This window comes from Oryctolagus cuniculus, chromosome 1 (genome assembly GCF_051225735.1).
Source record: "Oryctolagus cuniculus isolate XC-2025 breed Fujian yellow rabbit chromosome 1, ASM5122573v1, whole genome shotgun sequence".
NCBI lineage: Eukaryota > Metazoa > Chordata > Mammalia > Lagomorpha > Leporidae > Oryctolagus > Oryctolagus cuniculus.
In genome coordinates this window covers 60,401,546-60,419,875 of record NC_142867.1, presented here as the reverse complement: position 1 = coordinate 60,419,875, position 18,330 = coordinate 60,401,546, and the positions used below count along the sequence as shown (strand labels likewise).

General features: G+C 46.3%; 2 protein-coding genes across 4 annotated transcripts; one reads left to right on the top strand and one right to left on the bottom strand.

Annotated features, from left to right (window-relative positions):
* Nucleotides 1-663: 663 nt before the first annotated feature.
* On the bottom strand, nt 664-5,583 carry ARFIP2 (ARF interacting protein 2). Of its 3 annotated transcripts, XR_016218838.1 has the most exons (9): nt 5,389-5,583; nt 4,464-4,604; nt 4,138-4,234; nt 3,296-3,414; nt 2,901-3,122; nt 2,734-2,807; nt 2,202-2,359; nt 1,880-2,054; nt 664-1,426 (listed from the first exon to the last, which is right to left on the bottom strand). XR_016218838.1 is itself a non-coding variant. In XM_002708762.6 (8 exons), the coding sequence occupies exons 2-8, from the start codon at nt 4,560-4,562 to the stop codon at nt 1,271-1,273; spliced, it is 1,026 nt and encodes a 341-aa protein (XP_002708808.1). In that variant the 5' UTR covers nt 4,563-4,604; nt 5,389-5,583; the 3' UTR covers nt 664-1,270. The 3 variants fall into 3 exon arrangements, 2 of the variants coding, with proteins under 2 accessions (XP_002708808.1, XP_069930416.1); XM_002708762.6 differs by lacking the exon at nt 2,734-2,807; XM_070074315.2 differs by lacking the exons at nt 2,734-2,807; nt 4,464-4,604 and having other exon boundaries at nt 5,389-5,521.
* An 80-nt stretch (nt 5,584-5,663) lies between these two features.
* Nucleotides 5,664-6,525, top strand: TIMM10B (translocase of inner mitochondrial membrane 10B). The gene is made up of 3 exons (XM_002708763.5): nt 5,664-5,727; nt 5,910-6,005; nt 6,196-6,525. Exons 1-3 carry the CDS (start codon nt 5,701-5,703, stop codon nt 6,370-6,372), a joined length of 300 nt encoding a protein of 99 aa, XP_002708809.3. The 5' UTR covers nt 5,664-5,700; the 3' UTR covers nt 6,373-6,525.
* The last annotated feature ends 11,805 nt before the right edge of the window (nt 6,526-18,330 follow it).

The following is an 18,330-nucleotide window of genomic DNA, read 5'->3' as shown; positions in this document are numbered from 1 at the left end:
CAAAGGGCAACGCCCTTAACCAACCTGCAGTCTTCCTCTAGTTTTCACTGCAAACTGAATTCCTCTCAATTGCTGCTCAGAGCCTTCATATGTTGACCTCTTCGCCTGGCTGTCATCTGCTCACTCTTTAGTTCTCAGCTTTCAAGTTGACATCCCAATCTCTGCCCCAGTCTAGGCTAGATGCCCCTCCTCTGCTCCCACAGAGCCTTGACTTCTGTTTCCTAGTACTTATCACTGTATTGTAGTTGCCTGGTTACTTGTCTCTATCCCCCATTAGGCCCTAAGCACTGCAGGCAGGGACTGTGTTTTAGTCACTGATGTTTCCCCAGGGTCTAACGCGGTGCCTGGCAAATAAAAGCGCTCAGTAAATATTTGCTGTATGAATGAATACATGATGAAGCTCAGCACGCCCAACCCCCTCTCGACTGTTTGCTCTAAAGACTCAATAGCTATCTTGGTATTGGCCTGAAGGACAAATAAAACTTTGGCTTCAACTGGGCTTGGGGGAACACACTGGGTCTTTAGACCATTTCTGAAACTTGACTTTAGCTGTCTGGCTCCAGTTCTTTCGACTTGGAAAGGCTTTGGTATGATTAGACTGAACGGTTCTCCACCCAGACCTCCCTCCTACAGTCCCCCACAAATTGACCTCACTGGGCCTGCTTTTATGAAAGGTTTATTCCTAGTGCTAGATCCCAATCCACCTGGGCTCTGAGCACAATTAAATTGGGTGGTGGGTGGGGGAGGTGAGGCCCATCCAGATGCAGGGCCAGAAATGGGGTTCCCCATTAACCCCACCCCTTTGGTCCCAGTCCCCTTCTCTGCAATGGACACGCATAGAGGAGGGACAAAGGGTATTGGAGGCAACATCATTGGCCCAGGGGAGCCCAAGAAGAGCTGCCATTGGCTGACAGGGCCTTTTGAGGCTCTGCCTTTGGTCAGGGGGCACACTCCAGGAACTGAGGACAGGTCTGTGGAGTGATACCATTGGCCAGGGAGTGGTTTCTGTCATAGCCTTTGGCTGTGGAGTGGAAGGAAAAGATCTGGGAATGAAGGCCCATGGCCAGCAAGATAAAAGGACAGGGCAGCAGCTTCTGGGCCTACAGGCCCTCTTCCCATCACAGCAGTGTGGGCAAAACTGGTATCAGGCCGCAGCCAGGGAATGGGAGCCCAAGCCAGAGGGCAAGGGATGTCCCGTGTCCAATCTCCCCCACCCTGGGGCTGCCCGTTCCAATGTCCTTCTTGACAGCCAAGTTGGGCTAGGAGCATCTCACTGCTCCTCTAGCCAGGAGGGCTTCTCGGCTCCCGGAGGCCGCAGCTTGATGTTGAACTGCTGCAGGGTCTGCTCCAGTTGTTTCTGATTCCCAGCAAAGTAGGCGGACACGGCATTGTGGAAGAGCAGCAGCTGCTTATGCATCACCTTGATCTGGGGGTCCAGCGGGGTCAGATAAGGGCAGACTCAGGAGCCCTTCTTGAGGGGCTGTGAGCCTGGGCCTGGGCACAGACCTGGGGCACATGGACTCTGCTTTGATGCTGCTTGTGGCTTAGGGGCTGAACTTTACCCAGGGAGTCAAAGGAGAAGAGTCATTCTGATGGAAGAAGTCTGACCTGACTGTTGGGCCTTGGGTCCTGGTACCCCAGCTCAGCGGGTGACCTTTCCCAGTTATGTTCCTGGGCCAGCAGCCAGATCCTCCAACAGAAAAGGTCTGGAGATTAAATGGAGGGTGCCCTAGAAAGGCCCAGGAGCTGAAGGGGCTGAGGGAAACATCTCACCCCTATGTAGCCTGCGTTTCCCCATCCAGTAACAGGGAGGGCCTGAGGGAAAGGTTTGTGTCTTCTGAGGGAAGGTGGGCTAGGATCAAGGGAGTGGGGTTAGCACCTTGTTTTCTTCCAGGAACTTGAGCTTGATGGCCACATCTCCCCGCAGCTTCTCATACTTGTCCCGATGGGCCTGGAAAGTGGCCTGGGCACTCTCGAGTCGACCGCGTGTTCCTGCATCCCGGGGGCCTAGGCTCAGCTCTTCTAAGTCTGTTCGGTAGGCATCATATTCCAGCCTGGGGAGGGGATGATACAGGCTGGTCTCCATCCCTTTGTCCTCAATATACACTCTCCTTTCCTTCCTGACTTCTTATGCCCATAATGCCCAAACTTCCACCCATACCAGCCAACTCCCCAAACCTAGGCTTTGCCAGTGCCCACACCTGGCAGCCTCATACTGTTTGACAGTCATGAGTGTATCTTCCATGGTCTTGGTGACCAATGTGTTGATGCTAGAGACAAAGAAGTTCACAGCCCCTAGCAGTGTCTCGCCATTCTTGCACAGCAGCTTCTGTGTCTCTGCGTTGTAGCCAAATTCCTCCTAAGGGCAGAAGAGACCAGCCTTGAGTAATAGTCTCTATGCGAGTGGAGCTGCAGAACCTTTTATTCCCCTCCTCCCCAGGGAGGAAACAGCCACCAAAACTGGCACAGCCAAGGACTGCCTGCAGCAAGGCTCTCTTTGCCACAAAGTTAGTAGGGCAACCCGGGGATGTCTGGGGTAGGATTGTGGAGGGCGGGAGTGTCTCAGATAAGTTCACAAGACCAGAATGGGGAAGAGCTAGTGCAGCAGGCAGGAGGAGCTCCAATTAGGCCGAGCACCAAGGGCATTCTTGACAATGTAGAGAGGGATTACTCGTGAGGCACCTAGTGTGCCCCCTCCCCCACCCCTTCCAACATCTCGACCTCTGTACAAACCCTTAGGCTGCCTCCACAGGTGAGTGCTGCTGGGGGCAGGGCTTGGCCCACCCTGAAGGGGTTCTCCCTGTGGGCTGCAGGAGGGAGGGAGGGAGGGAGGCTGAGGAGTGACTGTCTGGAAGGGCCAGGGCCCAGTCCCCCAACCCTCTTTGGTCTGGCTGAGGCACCTGAAGCTCTGGGGACTTCTGGCTGAGGTCAGCAAAGGCGTCACCTAGTGCATGCTGGGTCTGCAGCAGGCTGTAGAGGTGGGCTGTCAGTGCCCGGCCCAGCTGCAGGACACTCTCATACTTGCGCTTCGTCTCACGCAGCAACTCAATCTGCAGCTCTAGCTCCAGGTCCACAGTCCGGGAGCCTCGGCCAAATCGCTCTGATAATAGTTGCTTTGTACACTGATTGGGAAGTGAGGGAATAGGTCAGAAACCCTAGCACCCTGCCTCCCTCCCAATAGGTACGTACTCCAGCACCCCCAGGCTCCTAGTCTCAGCCATAGATGGCATATTAGGATTTGGGGGAAAAAGTACCCAGGGGGAGTTTTGGGGAAGGGAGAGGGGCTAAATCCCACCTTATATGTGTTGATGCCCCATTTCTTGACAATGTCAAACTTCTCTCCAGCGATGCCCCGAGCCACTTCATCCCCAGGGCCAGGAGGAGTGGTGCTGTGAGATGGATGGCGGCCAGACCCTAAAGGACCAAGTTCTCTGACACCAGCTGCTCTCAGATACAATCAGACATCTCTAAGGCCTCACTCATACTTTCCTTCCAGCACATGAAAATGACTTCCCTAAGGAAGCTTGAGACAACTGAATTCTCCTGCTCACTAGAAGGGACATGTATGTACCTCATGCCCTGAGAATCCAATCCCAATATACATTTGGCTACCTTTGTGTGTGTGTGTGTGTGTGTGTGCTGGGGTAGAGGGAGGTTGGGAGGAGTGTTGCTGGTATGCAGGGCAGGGACAACAAGAAAATACATTGTGTTGGGGGTGGGGTGTCAAAGATGGTGAGTCCTTGGAAATCTGGTAGGCATCTCCATGTGGAATCCCAGTCAGTGACATCCGGGACTGTTTGTTCCTCTAAACTTTAGAGTCTAAAGTAAAACTGAGAAGCCTCACAGAGTTCCAAATTAGGCTTAAGCTTTAGAGCAGGAGAACTTTTGTGAACCAGAAGTCTTAACTTGGTTCAGATGGTTGTAGCAGGGAAAGGACAAAAATGCCACGTCAGGGGCTAACTGGTAAGTGGGAAGCCGACAGCAAACCCTGGGAGCTGGCTTTGGGCTGAGAGGACTCTATGGGGTTTGTATGAGCAGAAGTTCCCAAGCTTTCCGAGATACACTTGTATACCATGCTCCTCCAAACCACTCCTACCCCCCTCCCCACTCAGGCTTCCTGTCTCTGATCATTCATACCTGTGGGGATGAGTCCATCACCAGAGCCCCCATAGCCCCCAGACACAATGCTGGTTTCATTGAGGTTGGGTCCTGACACCATCACCTGCTGGAGGTCCTATAGGCCAGAGAAGAGGGGGGCAGCTGAGGCATTGTGGGAGTGGGAACAAGCTTGGATTGAAGCACCACAGACAGTACACTAGAGAAGTCTGCACAGAATCAGAATGAAGATTTGTAAAAAGGATGAAGTGAGGTAGATAAGCTAAGGAAGGTTGCTGGAATAGGGGTGAGAGCCCAGGTTTTATAAACTGGATTCCCGAATTGAAACAAGAATGAAAGAGAAGCACCTGCTCCAGCCCATCATCTTCAGGAAGCTGCCCAGCTTCGCCGTTCCCATGGATAGGGATCTCCATTGTGGCTGCCTTCCCTAGGATCCCGTCCGTCATGGCTAGGGAAGGGGCTGGAGCCAAAGTCTCCACCCCAGCACCCTGCAAAGCCCAACAGACAGTTTTGGAAAGTGGCCAGCAGTCTGGAAGAGAGAGTCCGCTCCTGCCATTTCTCATGTTTTAGAGGTAGTCCCAGGCTGAGTGTCCTGGAGTTCAGCCACCACTCCTTTCCTCAGGCATATGTATTTCTCCCCCACCGAAGCGCACATTTCTACACACCTACACCCAAGCCTCAGGTGTCTTCTCACAGCCTCCCCACCTCCCAACCTCAGGACCTGGTGCTTGTTCATGCATTCACTCATTCACCAGACATTTAGTGAGTGCCTACTATGTGACAGCCACTATCTGAGGCAATGGAAACACAGCACTGAACAAGAGAGATAAAGTCTCCGGTCTCTTGGAACTTAGCCCCATGCAGGTGCGCTTACTCCCAGCAGGAGCCAAGCCCCCTTCCAGCACTCCAGTGCTTTCTCCCCACTCAGGTATGCTCTCTATTGCTCCGCCTTTCATACTCCTAAAATGTTCTTTCCCTCTTCCTTCAGGGTGGTCTCCCCCCTCCATCTCATACACCTCCTCTTCCAGGGGCCCTCCGCACCAGGCCTCGCTTGAAACAGCTGGTCGCTGGTAAAAGCCTCTCTTCCCCAGAGCAAAGGTGATCCCTTCCAAAGTCAGTTGTGTCTCTCAGGTGTGTGAGTCCCTGTTCCCCTCCCCCCGACACACCTGGGCATCAGGTGTGTCCTCATCCTTGCCTATCTTTCAGGGGCATCTTGCCCTCAGGACAGGTCCGTGCATTCAACTTCCCCTCGCCCAGGCACGTCCCTCTCACCTCGGGCCGGGCAGCTCTTCCCCTCAGGGCGCCAGGCCCGAGCGGCGCGGGGACCTCCGGTTCCAGTTCCCGTCGCGATCCTAGCAGCAGGTCAGGGACTCGGCGGAAGTGACGGCCTCTCCGGGCAGAAGAAGCTGGCCACGTCGCAGATTCTAAGGGCGGAGGTGACGTAGCAGCCAGGGGCAGGGCTATCCTGGGGCCAACCCTTTAGTCCTTGGTGGGGGGGAGGGCGGGGGAGCGACGAGAGATTACTTCCGGGGCGGTACCCAGACCTTGAAACGGAAGTGACGTAGGGCGTGAGCGCCTGGCGGGATGGAGCAACAGCAACAACTGAGAAACGTGAGTGCTGCTAAGTCGCCCTAGAGCCGTGCCGTGAGCTCGCTTTGCAGGAACTGCAGAGAGCCAGGGATGCCAAGGCTGGGAACAAACGGCTATGAAACGTGGTCCTGGGAGGCCTGTGGCTGCGGGGCCTTGAGGTATGGGGCCCATATCGCTGAGTTCTTGGTCCCCTTTTCTTCCAGTTGCGGGACTTCCTGTTGGTCTACAATCGGATGACAGAACTCTGCTTTCAGCGCTGTGTGCCCAGCCTGCACCACCGAGCCCTGGACGCTGAGGAGGTGGGCAACTATGTAGGGACGTTACCCTCGATCCTCAGTTACGGGTCGTCTGCCTCCTCCACCCCCTTCCCCTTCCTCTCCGGCCTGGCCTTCCCACCACCCTCACCCCTAGGCTGCGGTTGGGGAAGGACGAAGCCGGGCCTAACGGGACCACTTTGGCCTCTACTTAACCCCTCTGTTTTCCTTTCAGGAGGCCTGTCTACACAGCTGTGCTGGGAAGCTGATCCACTCCAACCACCGCCTCATGGCCGCTTACGTGCAGCTCATGCCTGCCCTGGTACAGCGCCGCATCGCAGACTATGAGGCTGCCTCAGCTGTGCCGGGTGTTGCCGCTGAACAGCCTGAAGGCTCACCGTCCAGCAGCTAGCCACCCCCAGTCCCAAAAGGGAAGGCCTTGGATGGGCCCTCAGATTGAAGGACCCTGTGGACTTTGACTAGGTGAAGCCTGCACGAGGGGTTGCCTGAAAGTTGGGTACCGTTGCTCCATTTCCTGGAGCCAATAAACCCACCTTTTACTCTGTTTGGTTTATATTATGGGCAGGGAACCTTTGCTCACTGTAGGCACCATCCTTTGTTCTGTCGTTTAGTGCATATCTGCTGGCCTCAGCCCTGACCACTGAGGAAGTGTTTTCTATATGTAGAAGGAAAATGTCTGGTGTTCAGGCAGCTGGTTAAGTCAGGCTCTGTAGGGACAAGATCAAGGTCGGTAGTAACAATAGAATTGTTTCCTTCCCGGATGGCAGAAAATGGGAGCCCTGTCTGGCCATGCTTAAGTCTGCCTTAAAAGATGCACCTGTGAGTCAAATGTGGATTGGTATGTGACTGTTTTTGTGGACTGTGTCTTAATTCTGCTGGTTCCAGGGAAAGGAAGTGTGTGTGTGTGTGTGTGTATGAACAATAGATCAACATCCACAGGGATTTTAGGTACCGCTTCCTTACGAAGTCAGGAGATACAGAACAGAGATGAAATCTGTTAAGAATTCTGGGTGTTCTGGAACTTTATCTATTTCCCCAGGTTGTTGTTTTCTTAGTATTTCTGTCTTGATTTAGCAGTAAAACCTTAAGCAAAGAAGGGCTGTTTCCTTGTCTTAGGGAGCAATCCGTAAGGGTCAAACTTGGAGACCATATTCTTCAATATAGTCAAACTTAGGGAAAAAAAAAAAAGGAAAAGTAGATTATGGTGGTTATGAAAAAGGGGATAAAACAAAATCATTGGGACCTTTTTAATGTTACCTTAACCTTTCAGTACTTGTCTATAATCTTATTGTAGCTTTCTACCCCGGACCTGACTTTGTCCAGTATGCCTGTTTTGTGATTTCTAGTCCCATGCTCTCCATTCTTTTCTAGTTAGCACTCCCACCCCCCCACCAACTGCCTTTTCTTCTGTATTCAGCAGTCTGAATGACATATTGCCTTCCACCCCATTTTCTTGTGGAGGATGTCCTCCTTTTTCTATCATCCCACTTGTTTGATCTTTTCTAATCCTCCACTCAAACTTGTAGAGAAAAACAGTTGTGTAATGAATACTACCAAATAGTCAAGGCTTCCAGCTTCAGCAAAGCCCTCACTACTGACATACAGCCCTGAATGGCTTCCTGGTCTGTTCTCTCTCATCTTCACCAAGGCAGTTATTTCCCACCTCCTCTCCTCTCTAATCGAGACCATCCCTCATCAGGTGACTTTCATTTTTTACAGAGGAATTGATGTTCTAGGCATTTGTTGTCACAGCAATAAAAGAATTCTTTACAAAGACCCACAAAGCAGTTTTTTTTTTTCATTTGCAATTAGAAAGTTGAAATTCTCAAGTAGCCGATCTTGTATTAAATGCAGATCTGACTTGAAAGTCCATTTCCTGAACCCAGGTGCCTCTCAGTTATTTATTGAGCACCCACTTCGTATGGGTCCTGATGCTTGTAGATGCTATGCTTTTTCTTGGTTAACCTTCACAACAAAGCTCCAAGTAAGTAGTAGTATCCCGCTTATCACATGAGGAAAGCAAGAACCCAGAAGGTACCAGAAGCCCATCTTACACACAGTTACTTACTGAGAAAAGTATGTTAAGGATAAAAGTTGCTGACCAAGAACTTCCCTTCTGAGTAGCTTTGCTTATTCAATAAAATTCTCTCCTTGTGAAGTATAAATGCAAGTGTTATATCTTGTGAATTTCTCAATTTCCAGAGCTAGATGAATGGGATATTATGCACCAGATGAAAGAATTCCCCTCCAACATTTGTAGGTATCTTTGCAATAAGGTTCCATTGTCAATTATCTGTGCCTTTCCACATATCACATGATTAATAACTGCAGAAAATGGACAGGAACATGATCTGTCTGACTAAAACCTTTGCTATGAACTTCCAGAGCTTTGGTCTGCTTGTTCATGTGTACCCAACCTGCCTCTAGGAATAGAAAAACAAGTGTCCCTCAAGCTGACCTATCAGTCCCATAGATTTTTAATCTGTTCAGTCCTGGTCCTTTCTTCTCTATTTAAAATATGTTCAGTTAGTGAGAAGAACCTTATTCCTACTATTTCTCCTTCCACAGTCACTGGTTTGTCCCATTTCTTGACATAAAGTGATAGCTATTAGCTTAATGATAGCAACGTGATGTTCTAAGCACAACAAACAGGGATAGTTACTGACAAAGATTTATCACATAACATATATATATATATATTAGACACAGCGCTGATGTTTCTGCTTTGGCTTTAGAACTTAACTGCTGACTCCTTTGAATGAAGTCACACATGTTATTTTCCTCTCAATAGCTCACCATTGATCTTCCTATCTACCCCCTTAATCTTTAATGTGTATGTAGATAAGCCATTGGATAGTTTGGTCTCAATCCCTTGACCTAATCTCCAATAGTTTCCACTCTGCCTTAACTACCCAGTCCCTTATATTCTGGCCATTGACATCACCCCAAGCTCCTTTATATTTTATCTGCTGGCGCTGCGGCTCAATAGGCTAATCCTCTGCCGGCACACCGGGTTCTGTCCCGGTTGCTCCTCTTCCTGTCCAGCTCTCTGCTGTGGCCTGGGAGTGCAGTGGAGGATGGCCCAAGTCCTTGGGCCCTGCACCCACATGGGAGACCAGGAGAAGCACCTGGCTCCTGGCTTTGGATCAGCACAGTATGCTGGCTGCAGTGTGCCGGCCGCAGCAGCCATTGAGGGGTGAACCAACAGAAAAAGGAAGACCTTTCTCTCTCTCTCTCTCTCTCACTGTCCACTCTGCCTGTCAAAAAAAAAAAAAAAAAAAAGCTATTATTTGTGTTTTATCCACTTATTCCTTCTGCTTCATTTTTTTGAACCATTTTCTACTGTCATTGTTTGATTGCACTGCAACGGTAAAGCTGTTGCTTCTACCCTTTCTCCATTAGTACCTTCCTTCTTTAGATTCCTAACCAGTTTAAACTCTGGTGATTTTTAATGGAATAGGCTGAATTCTCTTGCTTTTCATCTCTCTCTCTCTCTCTCTCTCTTTGACTCTTAAGATAAAATGAAACATTGATCTGTGCCTGCATTTGGAAACTTAAATACCACCCAAGGAAACCACTATAGGGCAGAGTTATCCTACTCTTAAATCCACAGTTATCAACTTCAAATGGAATCTCAGCTCCTACAATCCCACTAGATTTTTCCTACTTGTTTTTACAGCTCATCATAATGACTACTTCAAAATGGTACTATTAGGCCTCTTATTGCCTGCCTCTTCCCTTTGATTTCTGCAGGTAACTGTATTTTTACTTCATAGGCAAAAGCAGAAACTATCAGTTGGTAACTCCCTCAACATCCTGTAACTTACCACTTACATGTACAAATATGTCATTGTCTCTTGTCTAAACAGCAAGCATGCCCCTAATCTAAGGTCAGTGCCTAGTCTGGTGGTCTGGATCTTAGTCCTTCCCTCTTTGAGGTACTCTGACTTCCTCCCACTTTGTTAAACATGCTAAAGATTCCCCAACCGTGGGACTAGTGTTGTGGTGTAACGGGTTAAGCCACTGCCTGCAGTGCTGGCATCCCATATGGGCACCAGTTGGAGTCCTGGCTGCTCCACTTCTGAACCAGCTATCTGCTAATGCAGCAGAGGACTGCCTGAGGGCTTGGGCCTCTGCACCCATGTGGGAGACCCAGAAGAAGCTCCTGGCTTCATGGCCCAGCCCTGGTTGATATTTGGGGAGTGAACCAGGGGATAGATGATCTCTCTCTATCTCTCTGTAACTCTGCCTTTAAAATAAATAAAATAAATCTTAAGAAAAACAAAACAAAAACTATACCTTTTCCCCTCTAGTTCCGAGCCTATCTTCTACTTAACAGTTAACCTCTCCATCATCTTTCCTCAACTCTCATTCCATTGAAATAGTTTGCACTAATGACACTCTCCTAGAATCCAATGGTTATTTCATAGTCCTTAGTTTATTTCACTTCTCAGTAGCATTTGGTGCTATTTTCTGTTTCCTCATCCACTTCAATTGGTGTCTGATTTCACTCCCATAGTTTTGCTACTACTACCTCTTTGAGCACAGATTCTTAGCCTCCTTTGTAGGCTCACCTTCCTGTTAACCTTTAAATCTCAGTTTCTCTAGCTAGGTCCTGTTATTTTTAACACTTTTTTTTTAATGCAGTTTCATTCCCATTCTGAGCTTCAGTTATTAATGGCTCTTAGATCGCCAAGCTATTTGACATCTCCACTTAGGTATCTCAAAAACATCCAAACTCAACAAGCTTCCATATAAACTGCCCTGTGTCTGGTACTCATCTAATTGCAGAAACTAGAAACTTAGACACTTCCCCCATTCTCATACATTCACTCAATTGCCAAGTCCTATCAGTTTACATTTTTAAATATCCCATGATATTTAGAATATCTGCTTTTCTTCATCTTCACCATGGACTCCCACAAGGATTATTGGAATTGTTGCTTCTCACTTTTGTGCCCTAACAGTTTGCTGTCCACTCACTAGCCAGAAAACACAAACTGGTACTTAAAATCTTTCAGTAGTCTGCAATTCTTGGAATAAAAATTGAGATTCTTTTTTTTTTTTTTTTTTTTTTTTTTTTTTTTTTGACAGGCAGAGTGGACAGTGAGAGAGAGAGACAGAGAGAAAGGTCTTCCTTTTGCCGTTGGTTCACCCTCCAATGGCCGCCGCGGCCGGCGCACTGCGGCCGGTGCACCGCGCTGATCCGATGGCAGGAGCCAGGAGCCAGGTGCTTTTCCTGGTCTCCCATGGGGTGCAGGGCCCAAGCACCTGGGCCATCCTCCACTGCACTCCCGGGCCACAGCAGAGAGCTGGCCTGGAAGAGGGGCAACCGGGACAGAATCTGGCGCCCCAACCGGGACTAGAACCCGGTGTGCCGGCGCCGCTAGGCGGAGGATTAGCCTATTGAGCCGCGGCACCGGCCCTAAAAATTGAGATTCTTAACATGACCTAGGCTATGCAAGATCTAGCCTCTTCCTACCTCTGGTTTTATCTTATTGAATATCAAATATTGGACTGTCTGCACTTTTTGTTAAATTGACTTGAATCACACTTCATTTTCTATCTCCTGGTACTGTAACCATCCTGGCCTTCTTTTCTCAAACTGTCACTTCTCCATTTCAGGGCCTTTTTACCTTCTGGTTTGCAATGTTTCCTTCTTAACTGATACGCATTCTTGAGGTCTAGTTCAAATACTGTTTCCTCAGTGAGTCCTTCTAAGACTCCAGCTTCTATAATCCCTCATGTTTTTGGTATGTAAAAACTTCAACAATTTGTAATTGTACACCTCATGAAGTCAGAGGCCATGTCTATATTGCTCACCACTGTATCTTTATCAAAGTGCCTGGCGCATAGTAGATACTCAATAAGTATTTGTTGAATGAACATCTTTCAGTCTCCCAGCCCAATTTATTAACATAACTAAGAAAGGCCTTTTGTCAAGAAGAGACAGAAGTGAACCTGTAAATTTAATTTGCCGAAGATTTAGGTGGATTTTTTCATCCAGAGTCTCATGGGGTAGTATCTTTTACCCTTAATATTCACAGAGAGGTTAACATCTGAAAGGCCCCATCTGGAGCCAATCACTATCTCTCATTCGAGTTTCCACTCAATTTCTATGCCCTATAATTCTGCTTAAGTACTTCTTGAATCTTTCCCTTTGCTCCATCTCCGTTGTCATCACCTTCATCAAACTTTCATCAGCTCTTATACAGCAGCAGTCCCCTTACGGTTTTTGTCTTGAGTTGGCCCCCTTTTGTTTAATTAAAATTTAACTCTATTACAAGTAAGAGAGACTCAAAGTTACTACTATTTCTCTTTCAAGTAAAACTCTAGGACAAAACTGATGTACTCCAAGGGGCAAAATGGGGCAGGAAGTGGTGGTGAAGGGGTAGTTCCCTCCTCCTTTGAAGGATGTATATTGGAAGTTGCACATCAGAAATGTGTTCTGTGGCCAGATCTTATTACAAGGGAGACTGGGAAATGTAATCTTTATTCTTACCAGTCGTTTGTCCAACTAGACATCAGATTTCTGATACTAAAGAAGAAGAGAAGAAAGGCTATTGGGAGATATTTATGACTCTGTTTTCCATATTAGCTGAAGTGATTCTTGTAAAAATATGAATTTAATTATGACATTCATCTACTTAGGGCTTTTTGTGACAATTCAGACTCCTTAGCATCTCAACTGAGGCCTTCTCTGATCAGGTCCCAGATGATGTCTTTGGCCTCATCTTCAACCCTTTTTCCTCACATTCTGATTCTCTCTTATCCTTGGTCATGAAAGATCACCCTATTTATATTGCTTGGACATATGGCTAATTCTGGGCTCTATTTTTCCTCTTCTGGATTTGTCCACATTCATCCGTGTATTCACATAATCCAGGATTTTCCAATGACTGCATTTACAAACACTAAATTAAGCCCTGAAGATGCAGAGATGAACGAGAGATGCAGTTTTGTTCCCTTGAAACTAAACTGATATGTTAAGGCCGATATAGGAAAAGTAACCACAACTGTTACAAAGAAGAAATGGGTATTGTATGGTAGTGCAAACTTAACCTGTTTATGAAGGATAAAGGAGATGAAGGGCAGTTCCCCCGAGGAGATGTTTTAAAGCGGCGATCCAAAGGATGTAATAGAATTAACCAGACAAAAAGAAGAAAAACTACTCTCTTCCTGTCTCAGATGTCACTTTTTATTAAGGCTTACCCTGATAACCCTATTTAAGGTTGCAACCCATGCTGCACTCAGACATTCCTGATTCCCCTTATCTTGCTATTTTTTTTTTCATATCGTTTCTCACTTACTCATTTTATTTATTGTTATTATCTGTCTCCCCTGAAGCTCCTTGAGTCAGGAATTTTTGTCATTGTTACTGTTTTGTATACTGGTAAACTAAATGCCTAACACAGCTGATGCTCCATAAACATTTTGTTGAGTCTTTGGAGACAAGAGAGAATGGTTCCAGTGCAAAGATATGTAGTGTGGCTTTGAGAGGGGAGGAACACCCCTAATTGGTAACTGGAAGAAAGAGGAAATGTATGGGAGTAGATCTAAGCTGTATTCTGATTTGGTATTGAGAGAATTCTTGTTACTTTTTTTAAAACTAGTTTTCAAAAGTTTATTTTTATCTGCTTAATAGGCAGGGCGAACAGAGAAGAGAGAGGGAGAGAAAGTGATCTTCCATCTGCTGGTTCTCTTCCCAAATGCCTGCAACAGTCAGAGGCTGGGCTAGAAGCTCAGAACTCCATTTATGTCTTTCATGTGAGTGGTTGGGGCCCAAGCACTTGATCCATCATCTACTCTCCCCTAGGATGCATTATCAGAAAGCTGGATTGGAAGCGGAGTAGGTTGTTACTTGAACTGGCATTCTAGTAGGGGAAATGGGCATCTAGACCTGCTGTGCCCCAGTGCCTACCCCAAGAGTTCCTTTTTAAATAGAAGCTATGATGCTTAGTTTTGTGTGTCTACTTAACTATGACATAGTACCCAGTTATTTAATAAAACGCTAAGCTAGGTGTTATTGTGAAGGTATTTTATAGATGTGGTTAACACATAACAAAAATAAAGATTACCCTTGATAATATGAGTTAGCCTCACCAGTCACTTGAAGGGCAAGCCTCAGCATTAACTTCTGCCTGAGTCTGCAGCATGCTGGCCTGCCCTACAGATTTTGGGCTTGCCAACCCCCACAGTCATTTGAGCCAATTCCTTAAAATAAAGCTCTTTATGTATATTCACATGTATTTTACTGGTTCTGGTTCTCTAGAGAACCTTGATGGATACAACATCTTTTTTTCTTTTCTTTTTTTTTTTAAATAGGAGGTGAAGTCATCATCTGAGAATAAAGCAGAATAAAATGGAAGATGAAAGAGTGCAGGAGGCTGGAAATAGTCTTTGTACATAATGGAAGGATGAACTGACAAAAGAAACATGATTAGATTTTTATATAGTGTTGAGGGCTCTGCAGAGGTTACTAGATAGAGTTCCATTCTGTCCTTGTCCATCTGATAAGCTCCTGTGCATTAAGTCCTTAAATTTTATGGCCTCCTGTGAGTTGGGGACTCTTACCCTTTCCAGGAAGGGTTGTCCATGCGGTCATTCCCACCCTCACTGAATCCCGTTCTGTCTTATTTACCATTTGATCAAAATGAACAGTCAACAAGCACACATCAATTATATTGAATGTTTGATTATGTAACTGGAGACTGTAGCCTAGTCAAGTTGATATACAAATAATCCTCATAACAACTTGGTAAATTGCTATTATTATTATCTTTGTTTTCAAGGAATGAAACAGAAGTCAACTGTCCCATGACTAGTAAGTGGTGAAGTTAGGATTTCAATACAAGCAGTCTGACTGCACAGCATATCTTCTTATTCACTAATGAAGATATATACATTTATGAATTTTTCCATAAATATTTTCTGATCACTTACGATCCTAGCATTAGGGACTGGGGATAAAGCAGGCAGCAATCAGAATCTGCTGCTAGGGACCCGATGTGAAGGTGTATTTTTGAAGTTTATAGAAAAATGAGATTAAAAGTTTATTTTGGTACAAAAAGATTTTTAAAATCCATGCATAATCTTTTCATGATATCCATTTTCCATGATTTTCTGAAGACTCTGCAAATGCATACTTTTTTTGGTACCAAAATATACATATTTTTAATCCTATTTTCCATGAACTTTGTGAAATACCCTAATATTCTAGTATGGGGCAATAGTCAATAAGCAAATAAATAAGCATTTTCATGAGAAGGTAGTATGTGCTATGGAGGAAAATAATGCAGAGTAAGGAGGGTAAGGATTTTGGGAAGTGTTGCTATTTTCTATTAGGTGATTAAGGAAGGACTCACCTGTAAAGTAGGATTTAAGCAAAGATTTGAAGTTAGAGAGTAATCCTTGTGGACATTTGAAAGAAGAGTGTTTACTCTTCAACTGCTGGTATAAGCCACTAGTTGTCCCCTGTCATCCACTGTCCCCTTCTTTCTTCACTAATCCATGAATTTTATCTGAGTACATGACCACTGAAAACAAAGATTAAGGTTTTTTGTGGCTTTCCTTATAGCTTGGTGTGGCCATGTGATTGAATAATGGATGCAATTGTCAGGTTATGTCTTTAAAAAAAAAAAGAGGGAGAAGATGCATGGCTTCTCCTTTTTCTTTTCCTTATCTTACTGGCTGGAGTGGGTCAGAGAAGACATGGTTGTGAATTCCTGGATCTTGAAAACAAGGACTATTTTCTTGGAAAAACTAGGTCAACTAAAAAGATACCATGTTAGTCCTGGGGTACTTAAACTTGGACGGGTACTTAAACTTGGACAATTACTTAAGAAAAAATAAGCTGCTTTTATCTTTAAGCCATTGTATTTTTTTTCCCATTATAGCCTAGTGTCATAGGTAGAATTTAAAATAATCCTTGAGATTTCCTGCCCCCTGGTATATACACTCTGTATATTCTCAAATCTGTGAATATGATAGATTTTACTGCCGTGGTTAGGTTTTATTATATGGCATAGTTGACCCTAAATAAGGGAAATGATCTGAGTGAGCCTAGTTGATCTGAGTGAGCCTGGCTTAACTATACAAGCCCTTTAAAAACAGGGAATTTTCTTTCGCTGGTTGTAGAGGAAGGTGTAAGAAAACTTTGAAGTAGGAGAAGGATTTGAGACACTGTTGCTGTCCTGAAGATGGGGGGAGTATGTGCTGAGGGAGCAGGTAGCCTCTAGGACCTGAGAGTGGCCTGTGTTGGATGGCCAGGAAGGAACAGGTACCTCAAGTCCTAGAGCTACTAGGAACTGAGTTCTGCCAATAAGAATGAGCCTGGAAGCAGATCTCTTCCCTATAGCCTCTGTGTGAGAACTCAGCCCAGTCAACACATCAATTTCAGGCTTATGATATTCTGAGCAAAGACCCCACCTAATTTGTGAGATTCTACCTTGGTCTTGTTTTTAAGTTGCTTAGTCTGTGATAATTCGGTACAGGGATACAGAAAACTTATATGTTAGTGCAGGTTCTCCAAGCAGAACCAATAGGCTGAGAAGTCTCACAATTTATTGTCAGCTTACTGGAGAACCAAGAAACCCATTCAGACCTAATTTGAATGCCTGAGCGTTGGTATCTGTGGACAGAAGATGGATATCTCAGTCCAAAAAGCAAAAGCACCCTTCCTCTGCCATTTTGTTCTGTTCAAGCAATAGATTGCAAGATGCCCATCTACACTGGTGGGAACAATCTTCTTTACTCAGTCTATAGAAATTTCTCACAGAAATATCCTCACAGACACACATGGGAATAACATTTTAGCAACTATGTGAGCATCCCTTAGCCCAGTCAAGTTGACATAAAATCAGCCATCACAACTTTGTGTCTCCTGAAAGATACACAAGCAGAGAGCACAGCATGTATGGAGGCTCTTAGGTGGGAGTATCCTTGACATGACTGGGCAGGAGTAATGATAAGAACAGAGCCACAAAGCTATCAAATAGAAATTTGTAGGTCTTAGTAAGACATTGGCTTTTACCTGTGGGAATGAGATGAGAAAGCATTACTGAACTTTGAACAGAAGAGTGATAGGATCTGCCTATATCTGAAAAGGGTCACTGGATGCTCTACGAAGAATAGATTATAGGGACATAGGTGGAAGCAGGAAAACCAGTTAGAAGGTCATGGAATAATCCAGGCAAGAAATGATGGCAGCTTAGACCAGGGCTGTAGCACTTAAGTGGTAAGAAATAGTTGGATTCTGGATATATTTTGAAGATACGGCCAACAGAATTTCCTGAATGACTACTTAAGGGTGTGTGTGTAAGAGAGAACTCCAAAGTTTTGGTCTGAGCAATCAGAAAAACAGACTTGCCATTTCCTTGCCTTGTCCTGGAGAGGACAGTGAAAAGAGAAAGTTTCCTTTATGGGAGGGGATAGTTAGGAGCTCGGTTTTGCACACGGTAAGTTTTCAAGTTTGAAATAATTATCAGATATCCAAGTGGAAACATTAAATAGGCAGTTGAATGCACAAATACGGGTTTCTGAGAGGTAGATCTGAACTTTTTTTCTGTTTTAATCATTGAGCTAAATTTTAAAAAGCAGTCATCCCTATACCTTCATCCCCTAACTAGATCTTGAGCCCCTTGAGATCAAGGGATTTGTCTTACTCAGATTTAACTTTAGGAGGTTGTATGGAGTCCACGAATATCCTGTTGAAGTCTGGCATTAGCTTCAACACTCAGTGAATGGATAAAGTGACACACGCATGACACCTGCTTCCACGCCCTCGGGATTGTTATTCCTCGGAATCCACGTGTCATTCTTGTCCAGACCCACCCAGGTCCTCTGCCAGTCTCCGAAACCCTGGCTTATGGCTCCCTCAGGTTTGGCCCGAGTCCCACCCCTCCCTGCTCTGATCACGGTCCTCAGCCCCGCCCACACCTGACTGGCCCCGCCTCCTTGGAGCTGCGGAGGCTCGGGCCTCCCAGCTTCTGGTAACCGTTCTAACAGCTGGGAGCCGATGGAGATGCGAGTGAGACCTCTGCCCAGGATCCGCGTCCCTTCATCCCCCAGGACCGGCTCTGGCCTCTGCTTCCAGGAGGACCCCGTCTCCCACGCTCCCACGGAGTCCTCCTCCTCCCTCCCCTGTCCCTCAGCCTGCTCCGTTGTCCCTTCTTCGTCTCGCTGTCCCTGACCCACATCCCCAGGTATTTTGTTCTCCTGTGTGGGCTTCTTAGCTTTCTGTCCTCAAGACCTGCACGGCCTTTGGGCGGAGACGTCCCAGGACTGAGCTTTGCCGCCTCTGAGTCCACCTGTGCCTTCCCCTTCAGGGGATTCCCAGCTTCCACTCTGA

Bases quoted from the DNA above. Each gene is read 5' to 3' on its own strand.
- ARFIP2 (XM_002708762.6), bottom strand. From the start codon at position 4,562: ATGACGGACGGGATCCTAGGGAAGGCAGCCACAATGGAGATCCCTATC. The intron at 4,235-4,463 runs GTGCTTCTCTTT...TCTGGCCTATAG, and splicing joins AAGATGATGGGCTGGAGCAG to GACCTCCAGCAGGTGATGGT. The intron at 2,055-2,201 runs GTGTGGGCACTG...TCCCCTCCCCAG, and splicing joins AAACAGTATGAGGCTGCCAG to GCTGGAATATGATGCCTACC.
- TIMM10B (XM_002708763.5), top strand. From the start codon at position 5,701: ATGGAGCAACAGCAACAACTGAGAAAC. The intron at 5,728-5,909 runs GTGAGTGCTGCT...CTTTTCTTCCAG, and splicing joins AACAGCAACAACTGAGAAAC to TTGCGGGACTTCCTGTTGGT. The intron at 6,006-6,195 runs GTGGGCAACTAT...TTTTCCTTTCAG, and splicing joins GAGCCCTGGACGCTGAGGAG to GAGGCCTGTCTACACAGCTG.